The sequence below is a fragment of the Palaemon carinicauda genome, chromosome 9 (genome assembly GCF_036898095.1).
Source record: "Palaemon carinicauda isolate YSFRI2023 chromosome 9, ASM3689809v2, whole genome shotgun sequence".
Taxonomy (NCBI): domain Eukaryota; kingdom Metazoa; phylum Arthropoda; class Malacostraca; order Decapoda; family Palaemonidae; genus Palaemon; species Palaemon carinicauda.
Window position 1 is genome coordinate 57,784,949 of NC_090733.1, and position 15,000 is coordinate 57,799,948.

A 15,000-nucleotide genomic window follows, 5' to 3' on the forward strand; every position below is an offset into this window, starting at 1 on the left:
GGCTGATCTGTGTGGGGATAGTTTTTCCAGTGTCAAGAGGACTGCCATGGCCTCCAGAATATTGATGTGAAAGATCTTGAACAGGGATGACCAAGTCCCTTGGGCTTTCCTTTGATGGGAGTGACCTCCCCATCCTTCCGTCAAGGCATCCGTGTGGATGGTCACCGATGGGGAAGGTGGTTGCAAGGGCACGGTCCTCGTTAGGTTCTTGATCTTCGACCATGGCTTGAGAAGTGAACGTATTTAGGTCGGTATCGGTCTTTGAAGATCTCTTCGAGCGTTTGATGCGTATCTTCTCCAGACTCTTGACACATCTTTCAGCTGTGCTCTTAGCACTGGGTCTATTACTGCTGCAAACTGGAGAGAGCTCAGTGCTCTTTCCTGTTGGCGTTTTGAGATCCTGTCGGATTTCAGTAGTCTCTCGACAGACCCCGCGATCTCTCTCCTCTTCCCGGGGGGGGGGGGGGATGGAGAGGCGGTGTGACTTCAAGTTCCAATGGATTCCCAGCCATTGAAACTCTTGAGCTGGAGAGAGTCGAGACTCCTTAAAATTGATCTTGAATCCCAGATGTTCCAGGAACTGGATCACTTTCTTGGATGCTTGCAGACAAGCAGTCTTGGATGCTGGCCACACCAGCCAGTTGTCCAGGTACGCTGCTACCTGAACGCCTTCTAGGCATAGTTGGTGAACGACTGCGTCTGCAAGTTTCGTGAAGATCCTTGGGACTATGTTTAGTCCGAAGGGCATGGCTCTGAAGACATACTTTTTCTTTTGTAACTTGAATCCTAGGTAGGAGGAGACGGGGCAGCTGACTGGGAGGTACCAGTAAGCATCTGCCAGGTCTATTTGGGTAACAGGGTCCTTATGTGTTGAAGGGTTAACATCCTGAACTTGCTGTTCTCGATGAACTTGTTGAGTGACGACAAGTCCAGAATGACTCTGAGTTTGTCCGAGTCCTTCTTGGGAACACAAAACAGCCTTCCCTGGAATTTGATGGACTTTGCTTTCCTTATAACCTGTTTGCTCAAGAGTTCTAAGGTATATTCTTCCAATAAGGGGGTGAAGTGTTGAAAGAATTGAGGAAATGATGGTGGGGACTTGTTCCATCTTCATCCTTGTCCATACTTGATTAGGCTGTGGGCCCAGGGATCGAAGGTCCAATGATCCTGAAAGTGTTGGAGCCTCCCTCCTACCTGAAGCATCTCATTGCTTATGTTGTCCGGAGGGTTTACCACCCTGACCGCGTCCTCCCCTGCCTCGTGAGGGATGTCTTGAGGAGCCCCGTCGGGAGCCTCTTCCTTTCGGACGAAAGGTAGTGGTTTGCCTCTCAAACCCTGGTTGAACGCTGGTGACTGGGCAACCAGCTGTTGAGGTACCACTTGGAATATGGTCTGTGGTTGAGCAACCACTTGGGGCACCGCGGTCATGGTGACTGTAGGATGTTGCTGGGCAGGCCGAGATGGTAGTCTAGGCTTCTTCATCTTCCGTTTAGGTTGGGGACTCGCATCCGGGGAAGACTTCCTCTTTGACGAGATGCCCCACTTCTGGAGAAGGTTCCTATTCTCTGTGGTGGCTTTATCGACTACCTCTTTGACCACTTCATTCAGGAAGAGGTCTTTACCCCAGATGTTGGAAGAAATCAGCTTCCTGGGTTCGTGTTTTACTGATGCCGCAGCAAACACAAACTCTCTACAGGCTCTCCTAGCCTTCATAAAAGCGTACAGGTCCTTCATTAGGGTAGCCATATGCATTTTGGCGTGGACCATGAGCATGTCTGGGGTGCTTTTGTGGCCTGCACACATCTTGATGCAGTTCTGTAGGGATAGGGATGCGGCAAATCTCTCCTTCCTCTCTTGCTCCCTGCACAAGAGGAAGTCTGACAGTTTAGGGAGATTTTTGCTGAACTGCCGTCCTGCGATATCTGCATCCAGCTAACCTACTGAGAAAATTAGGTGGACTTCCTTCCATTCCTTCTCATCCATGGGCAGGGCCAACGACAGAGGCCTACACTCCTCTAGTGCAGGGCATAGTTTGCCTGCCTCCACTGCCTTGGCAACAGCCTGGAATGCCTTCGACGTAAAGGGGAAGGCTCTTGAAACAGGAACAAGAAAGGTAGGGTGTTTCTGGCTCAAAGCTGACACTTTCGAGTTAATGTAACCCGCCTTCTTCAGGCTGCTCGACAAGAGACCCTGTGCCCTGTCATGGTCGAAAACCATGACTTCCTTCGGTTCCATCACTTCTTTTGACGCTGGCTCATGCTTCAGTCAAATGAAGCAGTCTGGGTAAGCATTGAAGCTCGGCCAGAACTGAATATCGTCAAAGGGGACGGCATTTTCCCTGCCATGACGTCACGAACAATAACAATGTGTTCCTATAAACTGTGAAGAAGAAGAGTAGTGAAGAAAATTCTTCACAAAAATACAAGTAATTTTTCAATTTTCAAGGGATAACGTCGACATAACCAAACTTCCAGAGGTGAAAGCAATATGAACAATAAGTATAGAAATAACAGATTTCATTTTTAGAATTACGTATCTGTGTTGTAAATCAGTCTGTAGGACATCATAGGTCCCTTTTGTAAGATTTTTATATTGTACTTGAGAATAACTGGTGATTAATCTGTCTTGGAAACTCATTAAATTTAGATCTATTAACTCTCCTTTTACCTCAGCCTATCAAACTTATCTTGAAACTTGATTTTCTTGGTATCAAAACCAAGTCTTATTTACATATTATTTTGCCCATATCTTTTTTATTTTTAACCCAAACCTAAATGAGAATTTCATCTTTTACTGATCTGTATATTTGTAAAAGCTGAATAGTTATTTTACGCCCTAGATTTATAGATCGTTGTAACTGGTTTACACTAAATTAATATTAATACCCAATAGGGCTTTACGGCAAAACAATCCTCAATGCAGAGTCAACCAATATCCCTGTGAACATTTGCTAACAGTAAAAGATCTTCTGGCAATCGTATGTTATCGTACAGACAAGCAAGAACATAACCAAGAAGACCTTGAAGTAAAAAATCCCGCTTGGTTTCCTGTCACTTACTGTTTGAAAAGGGAATTGGCAAAATTTGTTTCCTATTTTCAAAGGAGAGAAAAAAGGTAAGATAGTAGCATGTGTCATTTATATTCACAGTTTTCCTGCAGATGATGGTAATTTAAATTCTTTTATTTATAGGAATTTCTTTTGAATTTAGTTTTCTTCAAGAAATGATCATGTTAATCAAATATGATTTTTTTGTATCCTCTCAGTATGTCATTTTTCTCTATCATGGGATAATTTTTCCTTATGTTTTTTACCAATTTTATTTCAAGTTTTGTAACTTTTCACTTTGTTATGATTTTCATAGCTAGCTCCACTTCGATCCCTCTTTAATTAAGCACTAAATCATTCTGATGAGTCTTACTTATAGGTCACAAAGCTAATATCTCTCAGGTGTGAGCTACTTGACCTCACCACCAAAACTTGAAATTTTCTCTCCCTCCCCTCCTGTAACCACTGGGTGTGGGAACTTCTTGAGAAGAAACCCTGTTCAGTGGTTCACCTTACCTCATGGATCACACACCATTTTCATTGATTCAAAGCTTTAATCAATCTTAATTCTTGTTCTATTTAATTTTTGAGTGCATTTAGTATTACAGTACTGGGTTTTTGCTTTATGATTATTTTGGTATCATGGTAGCTCAGGTATGTTTTGTGTCTTTCTTTATTTTATGTATTATATTCTGCATAAGAACTGAGTTTTTATATATGTTTGTCCTTCTTCCATGTATGCTGCTGGGGATATCTTCCTCAATGAGATCTAGTATGTAGAGAATATGTTTATTCTTCTAGTTCTGATGTGTTGAGAACAAAATTAAATTTAAAGGTTTGTTTGTTTCTGCATGAATACAATCCATCATTCTTTACCAGGAGAAGGGTAACCGTGAAGCTGCAATATGGCAGCTAAAACATTTACTGTATGATCCTCTTGAGAGAATGCCATGAAGGAGTCACTCAGTTTCAATACGGAATTTCATTTCCTTATTAATGCCTTGTCATGGAAAAAAGGCTCTCAAATTTGGAAATATTTTTTTTCTTAGTCTGACTTAAAATTTCTCAAGTCTATTTCTATTTCTCAACATTACTTAAACATCCTCCTAATTTTAACTACAATCTTTCAGCCAGCTGTCCTGACTGTATAAATAATTTTTCTCTTTTTATATTTTTTGTTTGTTTTAAATTTGTTGAATATACATATATATATTATATATACATATATATATATATATATATATATATTATGTATGTGTGTATAATTTTATTAGAAATAATTTTATTCATATTAATGATGATTATATAGATTTGCTTATATATATATATATATATATATGTATGTATGTATGTATGTATATTATTATTATTATTACTTACTAAGCTACAACCCTAGTTGGAAAAGCAGTATGCTATAAGCCCTGGGGCTCCAACAGGGAAAATAGCTCAGTGAGGAAAGGAAAAAAGGAAAATAAAATATTCTAAGAAGAGTAACAACAATAAATATCTCCTATATAAACTATAAAAACTTTAACAAAACAAAAGGAAGAGAAATAAGATAGGAGAGTGTGCTCGAGTGTACCCTCAAGCAAGAGAACTCTAACCCAAGACAGTGAAAGGCCATGGTACAGAGGCTATGGCACTACCCAAGACTAGAGAACAGTGGTTTGATTTTGGAGTGTCCTTCTCCTAGAAGACCTGCTTACCATAGCTAAAGAGTCTCTTCTACCCTTACCAAGAGGAAAGTGGCACTGAACAATTACAGTGCGACAACCCCTTGGGTGATGAAGAATTGTTTGGTAATCTGTGTTGTCAGGTGTATGAGGATAGAGGAGAATATGTAAAGAATATGCCAGACTATTCAGTGTGTATGTAGGCAAAGGAAAAATGAACCGTAACCAGAGAGGAGGATCCAATGTAGTACTGTCTGGCCAGTCAAAAGACCCCATAACTCTCTAGCGGTAGTATCTCAACGGGTGGCTGGTGCTATATATATATATATATATTTATATATATATTTATATATATGTATATATATATATATATATATATACATATATATATATATATATATACATATATATATATATATATATGTATGTATAATTTTAGTAGAAATAATTTTATTCATAATAATGATAATTATATAGATGGATATATAAACAGTGTATATATATATATATATATGATATAAATGATAAATTTTGCACATTTAAATGTATCTTTCATATTTTAAATAAGCCACATATATTAATATATTAGAAGTTTGGATTCTCTCAATGACCTCGGGATCAGAGCCCCAGGTGAAATCACTAACTGTTAATACCTGTAAATTAGGTAGTTATTAGAATATAAATGGAAAATAAATACATATAGTACAATACTGTATACAGTATGTATAATATATATATAAATATATATATATATATATATATATATATTTATATATATATATATATATATGAATATATAGATACATATATATATATATATATATGAATATATAAATACATATATATATATATGTATGTATATATATATATATATATATTTATATATTTATACACATACATGCATATATATACCGTGCTTGGAGATATATATACCGTGCTAGGCGGTATATCTTAATAATCCATGCTTGCCAACGGTTACACTCGTATAAGCGGATGAGCAACTTGGTGGAGTAATGAGAGCTTTGGGTGTGGAGGAAATGCCGCCCTAAATCTCGATGAAGTCACTGGCAACAGGGTGACGGATGGGTTTAAGGCAATGGGCAAATGGTCGCTTCGGCTTCTACTCCTTATGCCTGGGGGTTGAACTTACTAGAATTAGTATTTACCGGCAGGGGTCTCTTCCCTTAGTTAGAGAGGCAGTGCGCATCACAAGGAACTGGCTATCCTTTGATGTATCTAGCCAATGAATCCTCTATGGATTTAGTCAGTCATGGATAGAGAAGGTGAAAGAATAGCCTTTAGTCCCGGGCGTAGCGGAGTGCTAAGAATCTCCCGGCTCATAAATACTACAGAAAAATTTAAAATAGGTAATTGAAATGATAGAACCATGTATTAGATTGGGAAGTTACAGCAAGTGGAAAGTGAATTTATGAAATATAGTTTGGATGTCTTGGCCCTAAGTGGAACACGTTGTGAGGGGATTGGTAAGGAAACTTTAGACCAAGGGAATATATATATATTTACTCAGGAAGATCAGATGGAGCTGGAAGAGAAGGGTTAAGAATGACGATGACACCAGGAGCAGAAAAGGCATTAACCGAGGGGAGAGCTGTAAATAGTATATTGTTACTAGCAAAGTTCAAATCGAAGCAGTGCAATATGAGTTTTATAGTTTGCTATGCCCCAACAAATGATTCCCCTGAAAAAGGGAAAGATGGATACTATGAAGAACTGCAGAGGATAATAGATGAGATCCCTGAGAGAGATATGGAAATTTTGATTGGCGACTTCAATGCTAAAGTTGAAAGAAATAATCAAGGGATAGAGAATGTGATGGTTGTCAAGGGTCTTGGCAAAGTTGCAAATGTAAATGGAGCACATTTCATAAGTTTCTGTTCAGCAAACAATCTTTTTATTGGAGGTACTCTGTTCCAACATAAGAACATCCACAAGTATACATAGACTTCACCATGTAGCAATTACAAAAATCAGATAGATCACATTGCCATTCCCCCCAGATGCTGAAGCCTTGATGAGGATGGGGGGCTTAGGGATTAGCAGCTGGGCTCTAATGAACAGTGGGAACTGATTTCCCACTGGACCCCTGTACCCAACTGTTGATCCGACTAAATCAGTCAGCACTTTCTCTTTTCCTGTTGGTTTTTTCTTTTATTCTCCCTTCTCTTCCTTTTGGGCTTGAACTTGTTGATGACTTTGGCTTCTTTCACTATACTTTGGCTGCTTCTTTGGATTTGGCACAGTGTGGGATGGACAGCATTTCATCTCAACCTGTGCCAATTTGGATGCCATCACCCTCTGGCAGACCCCATTGGGTGCAGACCAAGTCTGTTAAGAGTCGGGCTCCAGTGATCCGGGTTTAAGTCACCCATATTTGCGGGTAATGGGTGATGCCAGGCATTGGAGTCGTCGGTGTGAGGGGCTAACCACCCCCACTAACCAGTGTACGCCCACCTCAAGAGAGGCAGCCCCTCTCTAATAGAGGACTGGTCCCCGCTGAAGCCTCTTCTCGTGTTGGGCCACATGGGATAGGAGGACTGAGATCCTCCGATAAGAGGTGGATAACCCGGCTTGCTGCTACTTCAAAAACTAACCCTTCTGTTGACAACCTGGATAATACAAACATGGACCTCGGTACAGACAGCTCCAACTCGGGTTCTAATATAGTAACATTGGAACCTTACTCACGTCATATAAAGAATGATAAGAAAACACTAGAGAAGAAGAAAGAGAGAATGAGAAATGATGACAGTACAGGAAAATATAGAAAAGTAGAAGTATTACCTGGTCCCTATGAAGTAGTGAATTATGAGAAGTTTTTTTTATGGAATTTGAAAATGCAAGACAGGAACGTTTAAATGTTTTTAAGGCTAATAGGGAAATAGTTGCTGTATGTGGAGGGCAGCCAAAAATTCTTCCCCAAGGAAATGGAAGTCTCCTGATAGAGGCATTATCCCCAATACATGGCGAAAAATTGAAAACTACTCTCAACATTGGATGGTCATAGTGTCAAATGCATTTCACACCCTGCTTTCAACCAGAGTAGAGGTGTGATATATGCTCCAGAGTACCTGGACATAGAGGAAAAGGAAATCGAGGATGAACTGAAAAGTCAAGGAGTAGTAAAAGTATTAAGAATGAGAAAGAGAGTTGGAAAACAATGTATTCCTCTTGTTACTTTGATTATAACATTTGATCAATGCAGATTACCAAATGTTATAAAAGCTAGTTGGCTGTCTTTGCAGGTAAAACCATATATCCCTTCACCATTGCAATATTATCATTACCAAATGTATGGCCATTTAAGTCAGAAATGCAAGGAAAAACTAAATAATAAGCCAGCTGTTTGTGCCAACTGTGGAAAAAGTAGTCATGGAGTATGCATAGAAAACCTTAATTGCATACATTGTGGGAAGCACACCCAGCTACATATAAAAGCTGTATTAAGTTTATTTTTGAAAAAGAAATTCAGGCCATTAGGACCATGGAAAGGGTTACTTTTAAAGAGGCTCGTAAAAGACCTCTTGAAAAGCAGTTAAGACCAGGGCAACGTTTTTCAGTGGTTTTGAAGAAAAACTTGCCAAACTTTATCTACTTCTAAGAAAAAGAAACAAATGAAAGTAGTTGTAGAGGTTGAAAGGCCCATCGAAACTCTATATCCAGAAATTGTAGAAAAATCAAAACAGATTCTTAAAGATCTGAAAGCTAATTACTCCGATTCCAAACAATAGTACAAACCTCTCTCCTTGCCTGATCTGATGGAGGTTCCACTTGAAAACAATTTACCTGGTGAACCTGTAGTGGGGAAGGTGCAAACACCTGACAGATCACAACCTTTTAATCGAAAAAGAGAGAGACCTCCATCTCTCTCGCCTCCTACCATAAGAAACATTAAAGTCACGACTTCAAATAAATATGATATCTTGTCTGCTGATGTTTCTGATCAACTAGAAGGTAAATTGAACCAATCAGAAATTCAAGTTGAGGTCCACCATCATCCTTTACAATTAGATCAAAAGATCACAAAGAAAAAGAGGAACAGAAAACCCACTATATCAAGATCCTCTCTAAGAGATACTACCAGGAAATATTGTTAGATCAAATATTGCCAATGGTAAGACTTCATCTAAGGTGTCTTCCAAAAAATAAATCATAGTTTTTTCCTCCATTCTGCAATGGAGCAACTTAAGGTCCTCATATGTGAGCACTCCCCTATAACTGTATGTCTACAAGAAAGCAAGCTCGATGCTAATAATCCTTGTCCTCGAGAGTATGTTAGCTATAGGACAACATATGATCAACGAGCAGGGAGCCATGAGGGAAGTCTTATATAAGTTCTTCGAGATTTTCCCCAAATATCTTTGTCTATATGTACCCCTCTGCAGGCAGTGGTTGTACAGATTGATAAAGGGAGAAAATACACAATCTGTTCTCTTTACTTGCCTCCAAATGATAACATATCATATGATAATATAGTAGAGGTGATTAAACAATTCCCACAACCTTTTCCCTTACTAGGACATCTTAATAGTAGACATCCTTTATGGGGTGATGTTTTGGCGAACGCAAGGGGTAATATTTTATCATCAATTTTGGAGAATGAAGATGTAGGACTCCTCAATACAGGAGAGCCCACACATTTTCATGTTCAGACAGGTACCTTGTCCTGCATTGACCTCTCAGTTGCAAGCTCTAAATGTCTTCTCGATTTGAATTGGAGAACATTAGATGATTGGCATACTAGTGGTCATGCACCAATCATTATAAACACCAACAATGGTCCACCTTTACAGAGATCGCCTCAATAGAATCTTGATAAGGCAGACTGGGATAGATTTCGGGAGGTAAGTGAAATTGAAGGAAATGCAGAACAGTTTGAAAGTGTTGATGATGCCATAGACTTACTTAATGGAATTCTTCACACAGCATGAGTCAATTCCATTCTCAAAACAACAGGGATATTCAGACGACAACCAGTCCCCTGGTGGTCATCAGAACTAACTGCCCTGCACAGAGACACAAGAAAGTCTTCAACTCGTTTGCGCATGCGCTGTAATGTGGAGAATTTAGTCATATACAAGAAATGTAGAGCACAGTTCCGTCGTGCCTTGAAAGAAGCTAGGCGCCTGTCTTGGATGTCATTTGTTTCCTCTATTAACAGTGAACACCAACATCATCTGTGTGGAGGAAAGTCAAAAAGATAGCTGGCAAATTCACACCAAACCCACCACCGGTGTTAAAGGTAAATGGCCAGTATATGACTGGAGCAATCGAAGATAGCAATGCCCTGGCTGACCATATTTCAAATGTATCGTGCAAGTGTGAAGCAGCTTCTGGTCACCAATATAGGAGCATTGAAGAAAAGAAAGTTTTAAATTTCGCAACGAGAAAGCAAGTCATACAATTCTCTTTTATTGAAAGAGAATTTGATTCTGCTCTTGCTACGTGTAACGATACAGCCCCTGGACCTGATGGAATTCCATATGCAATGATTAAACGCGTACCTTTTAATACAAAGTTATTTATTTTAAGCATTTTCAATAGAATTTGGTATGATCATAGTTATCCGAGTGTTTGGGAACTAGCCATTATTTTACCCTTTTTAAAACCCAGTAAGGACATGTTTTTAACAGCAAATTATAGGCGAATTGCATTGACATCTTGTTTGTGCAAAATCATGTAGAAGATGGTCACAGTAAGACTAATGTGGTACCTTGAAAAGAAGGGTATTTTATCACCGATCCATTGTGGATTCAGAAAAATGCACTCAACGACTGATGTGCTGATACGACTTGAGTCCTCCATTTGTGAAGCGTTGGCTTCCAAACAGCACCATGTGGCAGTCTTTTTTTATCTTGAAAAGGCATATGATACCACATGGAGGTACGGTATACTTAAAAGAATCCATAAGTTTGGATTAAGAGGAGAGCTACCACTATTTATTCAGTCATTTCTTTCACATAGAGTTTTCCGAGGGAGAGTTGGGAAAGCTCTATATGAGAGTAAATGCCAGGAAGAAGGATTTCCTCAGGGGAGTGAGCTGAGTATCACCCGGTTTGCACTAGCAATTAATGGGGTATCCTCAGTCATTCCCCGTGATGTACTCGCAACATTATTTGTGGATGATCTCTCCATATCATTTGCTGGAGCTAGAATGGTAATGGTTGAGAGAAAAATACAATTCTCTATTGATAAAATTATCCAGTCGCCCGATACGAATGGATTTAAGTTCTCGACAAGTAAAACCACAATTGTCCATTTTTGTCGTATCCGGGGAGTACATCCAGACCCGGATATATACATCAAAGGTCAACGGATCCCATGTGCAAGCGAAGCTAAATTTTTAGGGTTGATATTTGATTGTAGGCTTACATGGGTTTCTCACTTAAAAGCATTAAAAGCTAAATGTCTTGAGGCTCTGAATCTTTTAAAAGTATTACCCCATACATCATGGGGGGCATACCGCAATACTATTTTAAAATTATACAAGGCCTTTATTTTTTCCAAAATTAGTTATGGATGCAGAATATACTCCTCAGCCACCCCAAGCCGGTTAAAAATATTGGATTCTATATATCATGCTGGTATTAGATTGTCCACAGGAGCATTCAGAAACTCACCTATCACAAGTCCCCTTGTTGATGCTGGGGAGTTGCCTCTAGACCTTTACCTATTAATCGGTATTGGTTTAGATTGCAAAGACTCCCTAATTCCTTAGCCTTTCAGACAGCAAGCCTTGTAAGGCACTCAACATACTTTGAGTTGCACCCAAAATCTCATCAACCTTTTGGGTTTTGGGTGAAACAATTATTAAGCAATCTGGATATAATTGGAATTAAGGTGCTTCCATTCAAGGTATCATCAACACCTCCATGGAAATTACCTGACATATCTTTTTGTAAGTACTTTATTGGAGTTAAAAAGAATATGACTGACTTGGAATCCAGGTCTCTTTTTATGGAACATGTTGCAGAACATAGGGGATCGACTTTGATATATACTGATGGCACCAAATCTGATGCTGGCGTTGGGTTTGAGTACATAGTAATGTTTTTAATTGTAGAGGTGCATTTCCTCTAACAGTTTCCATATTTACTGCCAAACTGTATGGCATTCTAACTGCTATTGAGAAAATAACTAGGAAAAAGAGGGTAATTTTAGAATTTTTAGTGATGCAAGGAGTGTTCATCAAGCTTTAGAAGTTTTTAATTCTAGTAACCCTCTAGTTTTAAAGATTTTAGAATGGCTTTTTATTATTAGACGGAGAGGTATAACAGTTTGATTTTGTTGGGTTCCACCACATGTAGGTGTGTCTGGGAATGAGAAGGCAGATTTACTGGCAAAGAATGCGACATCCGATTTGCTACTAAGAAGATATCCCATTCCCTGTAATGATTTCCTACCTTACATCAAGAAATTGGTTTGTGATAAATGGCAACAGCACTGGGATAGTCTAGATGGCAATATAATGAGGGAAATAACAAATATCATATCACCTTGGAGGTATAACATGATACCCCGAAAATGGGAGACGACTCTTTGTCATCTCCGTATTGGTCACACACGGTTGACATACAAGTTTCTGCTGACGGGCCAACACTAACTGTATTGCGAGGACTGTTCAGTACCCTTAACAGTGAGGCATTTGTTGACCGAATGCCTTAATTATAATAACTTAAGAAATAGATATCTGTTTCAGGCTCGAGGTGAGGATGGCAGGTTCATCCTTGCCAAGATTCTTTGACATAATGTGTTCTACTATGCGAGCGGCATTTTTAGATTTATTTCAGAAGCAGGTGTTCTGAAAACTATTTAACTATTATAATGACTTTGTAGCTTTTATAGTTTTAATTGAATTCTCTTTTATTTTTCATATATAAGAAATGTTATTGGCGTCAATGATCTTAGATGTCAGGATGCCAGAAAACTTTAAATCAATCAATTAATCAATCAACTGGATTGGTGATAGGAATTTAGCAGACCTAGAGTATGCTGATGATGCTGATCTACTTAGCAGAATACCACAGGATTTGCTATGCTTGCTTAACAGAATGCATGAAATATCACATAAGGTGGGGCTGAAGATAAATAGAAGTAAGACAGAGATGGTGAGAATGGAGTATGCAATGGAACATGAAATATCATTGGAAGGAGAAAGGAATAATTAGGTAGACTCATTCAAGTATTTAGGAACAATGATTTCCAATACAGGGTCTTAAGAATTAGAGTTTAGTGAAAGATTGAAAAAAGCATATCAGACAATGGCTAGGTTAAGTAAAATTTGGAAATCAAATCGCCTAATATTTCATATAAAAATCAGACTATATATCAGTTTAGTGAGATTGGTGTTACTCTATGGACATGGATCGTGGTATGACAATGAAACAATCTCCAATAGATTTAGTAGATTTGAGAACAAAGCCCTCAGAAGGATATTAGGAGTTGAATGGCAGGAGAAGTTTAGAAATGAAACTATAAGAGAGATTATTCTAGTACCATATGGGAATAAGATCATGATGAAGGGTAGATGGAGATTGTTTGGACATGCTCTTCGCACTCCCCAAGAGAGATTAGTTCACCAAACGTTTAACTGGACTCCACAAGGCACTAGAAGAATTTGAAGACCCAGGCCTACATACCTTAGGACTATAAAACATGAAGTAGGAAATTATGAATGGAGAAGTATTGAATTGAAAGCTCAAGACAGAGACAACTGGCGAAATCTAACGGAGGCCCTTTGCGTCAATAGGCGTAGGAGGAGATGAGGATGATGGTATATATATATATATATATATATATATATATATATATATATATATATATATATATATATATGTGTGTGGAAGTGAAGCACAAGGTAACTGAGGCAAAGAGGGCAGCTGACCTGATGTGCAGTCAGGGATTGGGCCGTTTATATGAAGAGAATAAGTAGTAGTTTTGGAAAGAAGTGAAGAGAGTAAGGAAGGCTGGTTTGAGAATTGAAGAGACAGTGAAAGATGGAAATGGAAGGTTGTTAAAAGGAGAGTAGGCAAGGAAATGGTGGTCAGAATATTTTGAAAGTTTACTGAATGTTCAGGATAATACAGAAGCAGATACAATTGCTGTTACAGGTGTTGAGGTGCCAGTGATGGGAGAGGAGAATGAGAGAGAGATTACAAGAGAGGAAGGGAGGAGAGCACTAGATGAAACGAGAGTAGGAGAAGCACTTGGTATAGATGGTGTGAGAGCTGAGATGTTGAAGGAAGGGGGTGTGACTGTACTTGAATGGTTGATGAGATTGTTTAATATGTTTTTAGTGTTGTCAGTGGTACCAGTAGATTGTGTTTGTGCATGTACTGTACCACTATATAAGGGTAAGGGAGATGTGCGTGAGTGTTGTAATTCAAGGTGTGGTTGGAAAAATGTATAGTAGAGTACTGATTAGTAGGATTAAGGATAAAACAGATAATGCCATCTTAGAAGTACAGGGGGGTTTTAGAAGAGGTAGGGAATGTATGAATCAAATTTTTAGAGTTAGGCAGATATGCAAGAAATATTTAGCAAAAGGTAAGGAGGTGTGTGTTGCATTTATGGATCTGAGGAAAGTGTATGATAGAGTTGATAGGGAAGCTATGTGGAATGTGATGAGGTTATATAGAATTGGTGGAAGGTTGTTGCAACCATTGAAAAGTTTCTACAAAGTCAGTAAAGCTTGTGTTCGGATAAGAGATGAAGTGAATGATCTGTTTCCGGTGAGAGTGGGACTGAGACTAGGATGTGTGATGTTTCCATAGTTGTTCAACTTGTATGTTGATGGAGTGGTGAGAGAGGTGAATGCTCGAGTGCTTGGACGAGGATTGAAACTAGTTGACGAGAATGATTATGTTGTTGTTTTGCGGATAATACTATACTGGTTGTAGACTGGGAAGAGAAGCTTAGCCGATTAATGATAGAATTTGGAAGGGTATGTGAGAGAAGAAAGTTCAGAGATAATGTGGGTAAGAGTAAGGTTATGAGATGTACGAGAAGAGAAGGTAGTGCGAGGTTGAATGTCATGTTGAATGGAGAGTTACTTGAGGAAGTGGGTCAGTTTAAGTTTTTGAGGTCTTTTGCAGCAAATGGTGGAGTGGAAGCAGATGTACATCATAGAGTGAATGATGGATACAAAGTGTTGGGGGCAGTGAAGGGAGTGGTAAAGAATAGAGGATTGGGCATGAATGTAAAGAGTTCTGTATGAGAAAGTGATTGTACCAACTGTGATGTATGAATCGGAGTTGTTGGGAA

At 38.8% G+C, this 15,000-nt stretch overlaps 1 protein-coding gene across 2 annotated transcripts in view; it reads left to right on the forward strand.

The window, feature by feature from the left end:
• TTLL12 (Tubulin tyrosine ligase-like 12) overlaps window positions 1–15,000 on the forward strand; it is a 799,864-nt gene that overhangs the window by 441,666 nt on the left and 343,198 nt on the right. For both annotated transcript variants that reach the window (XM_068380043.1, XM_068380041.1), the window contains one exon: window positions 2,893–3,114. In XM_068380043.1, the coding sequence (XP_068236144.1) occupies window positions 2,893–3,114 (222 nt within the window). The remainder of the gene's footprint in view (window positions 1–2,892; window positions 3,115–15,000) is intronic.